The sequence below is a fragment of the Pipistrellus kuhlii genome, unplaced genomic scaffold (genome assembly GCF_014108245.1).
Source record: "Pipistrellus kuhlii isolate mPipKuh1 unplaced genomic scaffold, mPipKuh1.p scaffold_m20_p_31, whole genome shotgun sequence".
Taxonomy (NCBI): Eukaryota; Metazoa; Chordata; class Mammalia; order Chiroptera; family Vespertilionidae; genus Pipistrellus; species Pipistrellus kuhlii.
Genome location: NW_023425531.1, coordinates 3,087,594 through 3,099,717, shown reverse-complemented (window position 1 = coordinate 3,099,717; position 12,124 = coordinate 3,087,594). Strand labels below are relative to the sequence as shown.

The following is a 12,124-nucleotide window of genomic DNA, read 5'->3' as shown; positions in this document are numbered from 1 at the left end:
ATCAAACGACCCCTCTGCTGAGCCACGTCTCCCTCTGCGTCCATGCATGTACAGTATGAACAAGCACGCACCATGGACGAACAGGGACCCACACTCTGGGAAAAAACGGGAAATTACCCAGTAGAGAGATGTCCTTATTCTCTTGAAACTTACACTTTGGTAGAGAAGACAAGATACTAAACTCTCAAATAAAGATGCAATTAGGAAATGTGAAACAACAAGGGGTTATGGGACTGTACCAGAGGAACCTGGTTTGAAGAAGTGACATCTGAGCTAAGTTCTGAAGGGTAAGCAGGAGAGGGGGGAGGGGGTGCAAGAGGGACGAGCCATTCACGCTGAGGACAGAGCATGTGCAGAGGCCCGGTGGGGGGCAGGAGTGAGCCTGGTTGAGGAAGACACATTGGTCTTCGGACAGAGGATGAAAAGTGAGTGGAAGGTGGCGAAGGGATGCACATCAGGACCCAGGTAGGCAAACACTTGTAACCACGCTCAGGACTCCGGACTTGATCTTGGGCAGATCAGAAAGCCGGCCACCTGTCATCTACCTGAAATAGAAGCGTCCCTCTCCACCCCATGGGCTAAACTGGCTTCTCCAAGCGCACTCTGGCCCAGGTAGAATGATCAATACTGTCAATCATACAATTCACACACACACACTCTCCAGGGAACCATCAGAACTCCCAGCCGCAGCACTGCCTCCGCTGTAAAGAACGGCCGCCGCCAGGGAGAGAGAGGGCCTTCCAAAGAGGGCTAGCCCCCATCACAAGACGGACACAGCCGTGCGGCCTCACCCTCCCCTCCACCTCCACCTTCACCCGCCTTCACACCTCCATCTCCAACCCAAAGGAGCCCGCAAGCATTCCACCAAAGAGTGAAGAATTCAAAAATGTAAATTTAAAAGATGAAATACCATCAACGTCTTCAAAATGAGGCCGTAGGTGGCCAAAGACTCCACTCTGCTCCGGGATGTTCCCACAAACCAAAGCGCTGAGAGCCAGGAAATGGTGGCCTGGAAAGAGCCAGGGCCCCGTCAGCCCCCTCGGCCCCCTCGGCCCCCGCCCTACCCCCACCCTCATCAGCCCCCTCGACCCCTCCCCAGCCAACCAGGCACCGCTCTCTCAGCCCCGGGCGCCCAGCCTCTGACCGGCCCGGCCACGAGCTCCTTCATTCTGGCATTCAGGACCCTCCTCTTGCCTCCCCAACAAGCCTGTGAACTCCGCGAGGACAGACGTGCCCAGCGCTGGGAGCAATGGACATGGCTGCTGCTTATCCAGGGCAGCCCCACCTGTGCCCGGAACCAGCTGTTTCCCTGCTGCCTTTGCCTCTGCAGACACAGATGCTCAGAGGCTTCGGGAGCATGCTCAAGGTCCCATAACAAAAAGCCAACATGTTCACTGATGCCTTTCTGTCCCCAAAGCAAGAGCCTTCACCGGCGGAGCACGGGCTCAGAACCGTGTGCTAGACCCGAGCAGCAGGGGAGACGGGCGGAGGCGGGAGGGCCCTCTCAGAGGCACAGCCACGTCTGTGGCCCTCGCATCTGCAGTGCAGAGAGCATCCCCAGTCAGAACCATAAAAATAACCCGCAACCACCTCCCAAAATAGAACCAGGAACAGGAAAATCCAAACATCTCTTCGGGGTGCGAAAGCAGCAAGCGTCCCCAGATTCTCTGGCAGCTTCCACTGCCTCTAAACGGCCGTTTGTGTCTCCCCCCGCCCCTGCCCTCCAAACCACAGGCTCGGGATTTCAGAATCTGAGTCACTGTTATTGACAAAAAAGTTAGTGTTTTAGAATGCATCTCATTCTCTTCTCTTTCAAACATCTGGTCATTTCATTCACCCCCACACCTCCCACTTCAAAGCAATGACAACTGCCACTTCCTAGTCACTGCTCTGCCCTTCCCAGTCCAAACCCTCCGCTGTGACGTCCGTCTCCCACCAGCTCCTCCCTCACACATCCTCCTTCCTGTGCCCTGCCGGTGCACTGCTCACTCCTCCACCCGCTCCTCCACCGGCTGTGCTCCGCCTGCCTGAAACGCCCTCCCAGCCCCCACCTCCTGTCAATCTGGGAACTCCTACTCCTTCTGTGAGATTGTTCCCAAATGTCATCTCCTCGGGAATCTTCTCCACCCCTCCCCGGAGAGAGGATATCAGCCAGAGGGTGTTTACACCCTCAGGGCAGCGCTTTTCATTTATGTAGCAGACTAATCGGCCCAGCGCTGGTCTCGCCTCAAAAGACCATCAAGATCTTCAAGGTTAAAGACAATGTTATATTCTCTTCAAAGCCCATGTTGCAGCCTGACATTATACCATGTATTTTTCCTGTTATTAATTCATTGCTGTTCTCCTTCCACTGAAGTGTAAATTCCATGAAAGCAGGGACTGTCTTGCTCGTGGCTCTAGTTCCAGCGTTTATTTCTTGCAGGCACTCAATAAATATTTGCCGAATGAACAAAGAGATGGACAGATGGCTACATGGATAGGGAAATGAATAAATGGATGGATGGCGGATAGAAAGATGATGGACGGATAGACAGCTGGAGGGATGGATAAGTGGAGGGATAGATGAATGGATTGGTGGGTGAGTGGGTGGAGGTAAGGAGGGGTGGATAAACGTAGGGTTGTGTTTCACCAGCCCAAGGTCATGGAGTCATGAAAAGACAGAGCCAGGTCTGGATGTCAAGTGTGACTTCTGAGCCTGCACACTCAGGCCCGATTTACAGTGCCCCTCTGGCAGCCCACAGCCTGCTCACTGGCAGCGGCGAGGCGAGAGAAGGGCGAGTCTAGATTCCCGCCCAAGAACATGGTTCCTGTTGAGCTGAGTTCATTTCCATCTTCTTTGCAAATACCAAGACTCAGCAGGAGGGGACCAGAAGGGGACTCCCAGTCTGGGTCTGAGGTCCCCTTCTCTCACTAGGATGGCCTTCTGCTTGTGGGCGGAGGGAAAGGGAGACATCCTGGGGGCACGGGCGGACCAACAGGACAAAGGACAACTGAAATGTACCAACAGCAGCAACAGTAACAACGGAAAAGACTGACACCCTGAGTAGAAGCCGCCGCCTTCGCAGGCCCTGCGGAGCCAACAGCTGCTGTCTCAGGCTCTGCACACTGAGCTCCCTCCCCGCCCCAAACGCCCCCAGGAGACAGCTCTCCTTCCCTGGCCCCGGGAGGAATGGCCAGGACAAAATCAAGCCCAGAAGTTGAAGGGAACCAGGCTCAACAGTAGGTAAAAGAGGGTGTGGAGAGCTTACAGGTAGAAATTAATATATTTATGTTCTAATAATCCGCGGTAGTCCCTTTCTAATAAAAAGTAAAACACATTTACTAAGTTCCCGTGTGTGTTCAATGCTAAAGGCATCTTAGCACCATACGGAGACTTTCTCCTGGATGAAATCAGACGGACAGAAAGAGTGGACAAAGCATATTATAAAACTCTTAAAATTGTCCTGCAAGTGAGGGAAAATCCTGCCTAAGCAAAAGGAAGGGAAGTTGTAGAATCTCAGACGTGGACCCGGGAAGTGGGGAGGCCGTGCACGCAATCCTGTGCCCTTTCGCTGAAAGGCTCTACTCTGCCTCCTTTCCTTCACTCTGTTAGCTCAGCCTTTCCCTTCCACCTCTGAAATGGTCTGAGTTTTCTGCTTTAGAACGACCACCTCAAATGCAATTTCAAACAAAGAAGTCAGCTCGTGAACTGAAAGATGAACTTCTGTCTGCCAAGTGGAGAGCGGCATCTTAAAGTACAACGTGATTCTCCTAAACCACATGTGTCAAACACAAGGCCCGCGGGCCAAATCCGTCCCGCCAGGCCTTGCAATGTGGCCCGCACCGCGCTGTCATCACTGCACTCCGCTGCGTTTCCATCACAATGACAGTTTATGACTGTTCAGTAAACCATTGGCCCGTGATTTAGGCTGGATTTTAGATTTTGGCCCCTTCTCTGATTCAGTTCGACACCCCTATCCTAAACACTCACCTTACTTGCAGCCAGGACACACAGAGTGGGGCCTTCCTGCAGATGGTCGGCAATAAGTCCTCCTGCATATTTTACCCAGATAGGGGCCCTTCAGCTCTGGCTCCTTCACAGCTCAGCCTTGGTCCAGACACCTCAGAGACCGGGAGGTGTGGTTTTGTTTTTAATTCTCAGACCAAAGAACTCCCTGACTCCACCCCAACCATTACAGAGGCTGGCACCCCATAGTGTCCAGTACATGTCTTTCAGAGTCCTTAACAAATGGGAAATGGGTATCAGTGCAGGATCTTATCTCCCCAATACACTGTGAGCTCCATGGCAATAAGGACCTCACTCACCATTGTATTGCCACCATTAAAATAGTACTTGACACATAGAACCTAATGAATGAATGCTTTGGGGAAGGGAAGGAGGGAGGGAGGGAGGAAAAAATAGCTACATGTGGTAAATATATAAATTTCCATCAGATTTTCAAGTAGCCATCACACCTCTGAATGCCATATGTAAACACTGAAATTTACAGTCTATGGAATATCACACAATCTCAGTGGATAGATTGGATGAGTGAAGTCAAATAATCCATGATATTTTGCCATCAAATGGCAAAATGGTAAGGGACAAAGCTTTAGAATGCATCAGCCAGCCATGATGAGCTTTTCAGCTGATCTTCCTACTGACCCCAAAATTCACTGGACTGCAGGAAAAAAAACACAGAGAATGGATCTTAAATTATATTTAGCAATTTAACAACCTGTAACTAAAAAGCATCCAAAGAAGGTGAATATTGTCAAAACTGTGACACCATTGATCTATTTATGTGTGTGCCCAGCACGTGCGCACATGTGGCAGGAATGGGGGAGTGACAGAGATGGATACAGGACAGGCACAAAGGAGAGAAAGAGACCCCAACAGCAAGAATGTGCAATACAAAGTTATTTTCAAGCCTCCAGTTTGTCTTTTGGCCAGCTACCTTCTCTGTATCTTTACCTCTGTTGACCCATATACATCATCAACGCTGTAGATGGCTCTGGGCAGCACCTAGAGTATCATCTGTCCTCAGAAACATGTTTTTTAATTAACTTTCGAAGAAACATGTTACAGCAACTAGATTTTCAAAGGTCATATTTTCCATATTTACTGAGGAAGGACAGCTGTTGCCCAGTGACAAAGCTGCAGGCTTCCCTGCGTGCTCTCAGCTCAGAATGAATTAACTGCTGCCTTCTCACAAGCCGGCCGCCTTTGTAAGCCCCAACAGCAACCAACCACAGATTTTTATTTCACTTCAGGCTTTGGGCCTGAAATCCCACTCCAGGTGGGAAAAATCAGAAAGTCAAACCATCAGACAGTCTTTCACCCACACAGATCCCCCAGGACCCGGGGAGTGAGCCCAGAGGTGAGCAGAGCGCCACACGCAAGCCTGGGCTCTGCCCCGGGAGGGAGAGGTGGCATGACTGAAGCAAGCTCCAGCCGCTTGAAACCCGATGCGGTGGTTGCACACACGCACACGCACGCGTGCGCACACATGCACACACCCCACCACACTCTCTTTATGACTGTGCTGAGAAAATTCAACCTGACATGCAGAATATCATATTACAAGTCCGTAGGGAAAAAATGATGCCAAAAGTAAAAATGAATCTTTTGATTCATCTTTGATGGGTGTTTTTCTAAAAATGCACACTCTAATCGGTATGTGTTAACTACAGACAAAAATGAACTTGTGTTCTATAGAGCTGCTGATGAAATAGCAATGGTTGGGTTCGTGCAATACATTGGGGTTTTTGAAGAATAATTTCCACTAGAATGCTTAAAAACATGTTTTCTTGTCCACACAGGAAAGGGAAGAACTGGCTTACTCATTATAATCACCAGAGTCTTCACAGTCATAAAATTAGTGCACGGGGTTTTTCTATGGAGTCCACGGCAAGTTTAGATCTTTCTCACAAGGGCAGGGGTGAGAAAAGATGCTCTTTACAAGCCTGGCTGTGTGGGCCTGAGCTGTGCACTCCCTGTGTCACCCTGTGGAGAGCCTGTGGAGACACAGACAGAGAAGAAAGCCCCTCTACATACACGGAGGAGGCATAGTCATCTGGCGAGTTCCAGGATAACCGTGTCCCTCGGTTTTCGCAGCTAAGGGAGTAATAATGAGCATCTCACTCAGTCCCAGGCCTCCGTGTGAACATGGCTCTCGCACCCCTCAGCACTCCTCACCAGCACCGGTAGGTGGGCATCCCTGGCCTCCTGTCACCCGTGAGAAGGGAGGCCCTACACGTGGATGGCTTCCCCAGGGTCACCCAGCGAGGTGGTGGCACAGCAGAGCGCCAGCCCAGCTGTCTCACTCCAACCCCATGCTACAAATTCTGAATCTCTGCATTTTACTGCCTTCCTATTCCTACTGAAGTGACTTCCTTAAAAAAATAAACTCTCCACTAAAGTGCAAAACCTTCTTGGGGGAAGAGCCTAATTCCACCCAAAGGCTCGTCTTCATTACCATTAAAGCAGAGGCAGCTTCCAGGGGCCCCTAAAGAAGCCACAGAGAGCTCTGTGCTGCTTGCCTGAGGGGTCCCGCTGCTAAGCCAGAAAGGAAGCAGTTTCATAATAAGGATTCTGAGCCCCAGTCCTCTGCCACCAGAGACATCCTAACCCTACCTCTTCAACTGGAAACAGAGAGGGGACACAAAGGGAGAGGTTAGGAGGCAGCCAGTCTAGAGTTCTGTCCCCCGGCAGCACAAAACAAGAGAACCTCATCTGACGCTCCTCACACCATCCCAGCATCCCGTTTCCATCTCGGCACAGCGGGCCACGGAGGCTCAGTGGCTTCCTAGCCGTGTGATCACCTCCAAACCTCCTAGGCAAGAATGGTAGAGCTGTGTCCTCTCTCCCTTCTGCTGTGAAATGGAACGCCTCGCTCAGGCACACACCTTTACTTGTGGCAGGGAACACTGTCCTTGGAAGTAACACACCTCCTTCGCAGCGCGGCGCGGGTGTGCCACTAAGATCTAACTAAAAGCAGAGGCAGAAGTATCTGTGGCAACTTCCACAGTAACAGCGCCGTTCTTTACCCTTTCCTTCCTGCGGATAAGAAAGGACGAGCTGACTGCACAGTCTAGCATCCTTCTTGGACCACGAGCTCTCTGTCGCTCCTGGGACGGTGGAGCGGAAACTGAAAGGAACATCGGGCCCTGGGCTCTGGACGCCTGACTTCAAGGTGAGAGTGGTCACGTTACTTTCTATAGATTCGATTCACTTTAAGAGGAAATAGGTGGCACCAAAACTACCCACATAGGGAACTGCTCTATGGTGCCCAAATTAGTCCCGGTAACGCAGCAGAGTGGAGGAGGGCTTCCACCCTTACGGAGGTCCCCGGACCGAGCATCTGTTTCAGGAGCTGCCCGCAGCCGCTTTGAGCCACTCGGGAACATTTTGGGGTCAATCCTGTTATTGGACCCATTTTTAGATGAAGAACTGGAGGTCCAGAGAAGCTACATAACGTGGCAGGGATTCAAGCTCACAGCGACCTGCCTGATACACGGTGCATATGCCCACTACCCTGCAAAGCCTCTCAAGGAGAAGAGAAAACGGAAGGCCACGGAACAGAAGGCACTCCTGCTGGGAAGCAGCCCTCTTTCATTAGAACCTTTAATCCCGCTCCACTCTCGCCACACGAGAAGGTTCCTGCCATCCTCTCCGGCGGCAGGTGTGTCATCACCTGCACATCCCGCCCTTCGCAGCCACCAGTGACGCAGGGCAGGCGGGGCAGGATCGCAGCGGCGAACGCTCCACTCTCGCGGGCCCTCCGCAGGAGACAAAGACAGAGGCTGACTCGTGGGAGTGAAGATCTATGGTTCCGGCACCGCCGTAGGTGTTTTGCTTGAGGGGCCAAAGTTCTAGAACACAGCCCCGCTGTTGGCAGCAGTGCCTGTTGTTGGGCCTTGTGAGGCCCTCCAGGGGGGTCACGGTCTTGTAAGAGAGCCTGGCGGGGGCGGGGCGGGGCGGGGTGGGGGGTCTATAAGGGTCAAGGGCTGAGCCAGCCCTGCCCGGATCACAGGGGAACAGAGGACAGCAGTGCCGTGCTGCCAGCATTCTGTGCAGCTGACAATGCCACCAGCACTCACAGGGGCCACTTCCTGCTCCCGGGAGGTGGAGGCCATCCGACACTCTGTCAATCGGGGCCACGTCCATGCCCTGCTCTTGAGCGCCTCAATGCGTTCTTCTCACCAAATTCAGCCAACCTAGCCAAGCTGGAAGTACCACGCAAATGCTTGCGGAGGCCGGAAGGGGTGAAGCACGCCAGGAGGGGATGGCGCAGACAACGGTGCTGTGCAGAGAGCCCCTCTCCTCCAAACGCATGTTCTGACCAGAGGGCGGGGCCAAGTCTCCGCACACCGGAAGGTGGGAACTCAGAGATGTATGTGCACTCGCCCAGCTCTAAAATGCTGGCATCAAATTCAAAGCATGGTTGACAGCCTAAGGTCTGGACACGTGTAGGTGATGCGGCCCAGGGAGCGAATCTGCGACCTGCGACCACTGAGGCCACCTGCCCACGATTAACAGACCTGACGAGCTGGGCCTCCCTGGCTTGAGTCAAGGATGTCACACCAGATGCGAGGACCCAGGCACGTGGCCCTCCCAATCTCAACAGAATGCCTAGGGAAGGGGCGACTGAAACCAAGATCTAAGAGGCACCCCCCGGGGACCACCTCCTTCCGAGGCCCAGGAGACCACGCCACCATCACCTAACCTCACTCTGGGAGCAGAGGCAGCATGGATGGCAGGGCTGAGGGGAGGGTCCTCCAGCAGCGGGGCTGACCAGCAGGGGAGTCAATAGACATTTGGACTGCTGCTGGGGAGGGAGAAAGGGGTGCACTCCGGGCCAGGTGAGGCCTCCATCTCCGCGCCCCCTCCTGAAGGCGCATCACCGCCCCATATGCATGCGCCTCTTAAAAGGACCCCGTGGTGATGAATGCCAGGGCCCTGAGACAGTGATTCCTCCACTCTCTGCCTAATTCAGTCACTTCTCGAGTGTCCTTTCACCATATCTCCCAAAAAAAAAAAAAAGGCATCCCAGAGCACACAGCCTACCTTGGCACTGGAATCCTTGCTTCCCGAAGCCCCTGCAAAGGCAGAAGGAGGCAGTCAGGCAGCTGGAGGGCCCAGCCACCGGCAGCTAGTTCCCCTCAGTCACCCCTTCCCCCCCCCCCTCCCCGCCCCTACCCCAGGTGCAAACTCCCAGCCACAGGCCAGTGCCCGAGAGTCTTCCGCCTTTGAGGAAGAGAGGGCGGGGGAGCGGGGAGCTCCGAGGTGTCCCCACCTCTCCTCAGGAGGCAGAAGACAGGCTGCTGCGACCACCCACCGGGTGGCGTTTCCGGGAGGGGGGATCTGGGGGGGGGGGGGGTGCCCGCAGAGATGCCCAAGTTCCCCGGGGAAAGAAGAGATGAGGACGCAGTGGGACCAGGCTGAGAGCCCCGGGGAGCGGTGCCCCGGGGGCTGGGAAGGGAGAGGGGCTCCTCGGGCCTAGAAGGGCAGGGGATCAGGGGCCGCGGCTCGGTAGGGGTGGGGGTGGGGGGGGAGGGCGGGAGTGGAAAGGGGAACCCAGGCCCTCGGAGAGGCGCGAGGAGAGAGCCCCGGGTGCAGTCCCCGGAGGCGCCGGGAGGAAAGGATGCCCGAGCCGAAGGGAAAGGAGAGGACACAGGGCGCTGCCCCCGGAAAGGAGGGGTAGGGTGCGGGCCCCCGGAGCCCGGAAGGAGGTGACGAGGTGGGGCCCAGGGCGCGAGGGCACTCCAGGGGGGACAGACCCCCGCTCGGCGCGGCCCGGGCGCTCCGGAGGCGCCGGGTGCTGGCCCCCGGGGCCCGGCAGACGCCGGCCGGGGTCCGGGCCGGATGGGGGGAGAGGGGCGCCGGGCCGCGGGGCCGCGGGCGGCGGGTCCCCCGGGGCACGGAGAGCCCGCTGCCCTGGGGCGGAGGTGCCGCGCTCACCAGATGAAGTCGGTGCAGTGGCTGCAGAAGGTGGGCTGCTTGAAGAAGCGGGCGGTGAATTTGTGGTTCTTCACCTCGTGCACGTTCTTCTGCCGGAGGGCGCCTTTGCGGGCGAAGCGCACGGTGCTCTCCTCGCCCTCGGCCGGCGGCGGCCCCGCAGCAGGGTCAGCCATCTTGCGCGCGGGGCGCGGGAGCCCGCGAGGGGCGCGGGGCGCGGGGCGCGGGCTGCGGCCGGGCGCGGGGAGGCGGCCGGGTGCGGGCCGGGCGCTTCCTGCGCGCTCGGCGGCCGCTCGGTGCGCTGTCACTGCCAGCTGCGCGCGGCCAGCTGCGCCGGCTCCGCGGTCCCAGCTGCAGGCGGCGGGGCGGGGCGGGGCCCGGGCCGCCACGCCCCCTCGTTTGCATCGCGCTCAGGCCCCGCCCTCCCGCTGCTTTACATATCGCACCCGCGGCGGCGGCCTCCGGGGAAGCTGGAGGAGCCGCAGTCTGCAGCGCGGGGACTGCGACCCAGCCTCGCCCCGAACTCGCCCTCGGCCCTGGGTGGCGTGAAGGAGATGTCACTGAGGGCGCTACGCGGGAGCAGAGAGAGCGGAAGGGCCAACGGGGGCTGGCATTGGGGGTGGGAGGGTGGGCTCCATGGATTCCGCCCAGACCTCTACAGAGACTGGTCCTCACCCACCCACCCACCCCCATCCATCCCGCTGGTCATTCTGCAAGTGTCTCCTGGAGGGATGGGTTCCCGCGGCCACATTCAGGAAGGCCTGTGGCTCCACACCCTTAGACACACATGCTGCAGAGGTAGGGGAGGAGACAGCGTTAGGTTATATATTTCTAACTCCACCACAAAGAGAATTCTTGGCTTTACTTACCCAGCAAATTAAGAGAACTTCCTACCTTCTGTCCATCCGCTCCACAGAGAGACCCAACTTCCTCTATTGTAAAATGGACTAACGGGGGAGGGAGATTTTTTTTATTGAAATTTTATTAATTTATTAATAAAATTATACAGATTTCAGGTGTACAATTCTACAACACATTCTCATATATGGTATCGTGTGCTCACCAACCCAAGACAAGTCTCCTTCCATCACCATTTATCCCCCCTTTACCTTCCTCATCCTTCCCACCCTCCCTGTCCTGTCAATCACCATACTGTTATCTGTGTCCATGAGTCTTTTTTTTTTCTTAATCTCTTCAGCTTTCTCACCCAGTCCCCAGACTCCTCCCGTCTGACAGCTGCCAGTCTGTCCTCTGTATCCATGAGTCTGTGTCCACGTTATTTGGTAGTTTATTTTGTTTATTAAATTCCACATATAAGTGAGATCTTATGGTACTTGTCTTTCCCTGACTGGCTTATTTCACTTAGCATAATAGTCCATCCACACTGTCACAAAAGGTAAGAGTTCCTTCTTTTTTCTGGCCAAGTTGTATTCCATTGTGTAAATGCACCGCCGCTTTTTAGCCACTCATCTGCTGATGGGCACTTGGGCTGCTTCCAGATCTTGGCTATTGTAATAACACTGCAATGAACACAGGGGTGCATATTCTTTTGAATTGGTGTTTCAGGTTTATTTGGATATATTCCCAGAAGTGGAATTGCTGGGTCATAAAGCGGCTCCATTTTTAACTTCCTTGAGGTAACTCCATGCTGCTTTCCACAGTGGCTGCACCAGTCTCCATTCCCACCAGCAGCGCATGAGGGTTTCCTTACCTCACATCCTGGGCAATATTTTTTTGTTCACTTATTGATGATAGCCATTCTGACAAGTGATATCTCATCTTGGTTTTAATTTGCATTTTTCTGATGATCAGTGACATTCAGCATCTTTTCATATGTCCATTGACCATCTATATGCCCTCTTTGGAAAAATATCTATTCCAGTCTTCTGCCGGTATTTAATTGAATTGTTTGGGGGGTTTTTTGTGTTGAGTTGTATAAGTTCCTTATAAATTTTGGATATTAAGCCCTATGTATTGGCAAATATGTTCTCCCATTTAGAGGGTTGTCTTTCATTGTGTTGATGGTTTCCTTTGCTGTGCAAAGACTTTTTAGTTTGGTGTAATTCCATTTGTTTATTTTTTTGTTTGTTTGCCTTGCTCAAGGAGATATTTCAGGAGGAAAAAATATTACCATGAGAAATGTCCAAGATTTTACTGCCTGTGCTTTCTTCTAGAATTTTTATG

The 12,124-nt window shown here is 54.1% G+C and overlaps 1 protein-coding gene across 2 annotated transcripts in view; it reads right to left on the bottom strand.

Moving 5' to 3' along the window:
• PRKCB (protein kinase C beta) overlaps positions 1-10,249 on the bottom strand; it is a 267,227-nt gene extending 256,978 nt beyond the window's left edge. The window contains exons 1-2 of one of the 2 annotated variants that reach the window (XM_036460211.2): positions 9,944-10,249; positions 9,050-9,081 (exon numbers count right to left, since the gene is read on the bottom strand). In XM_036460211.2, coding sequence (XP_036316104.1) covers positions 9,050-9,081; positions 9,944-10,116 — 205 coding nt within the window. In that variant the 5' untranslated portion in view covers positions 10,117-10,249. The remainder of the gene's footprint in view (positions 1-9,049; positions 9,082-9,943) is intronic. The other variant, XM_036460210.2, reaches the window with a different exon arrangement.
• Positions 10,250-12,124: the final 1,875 nt, after the last annotated feature.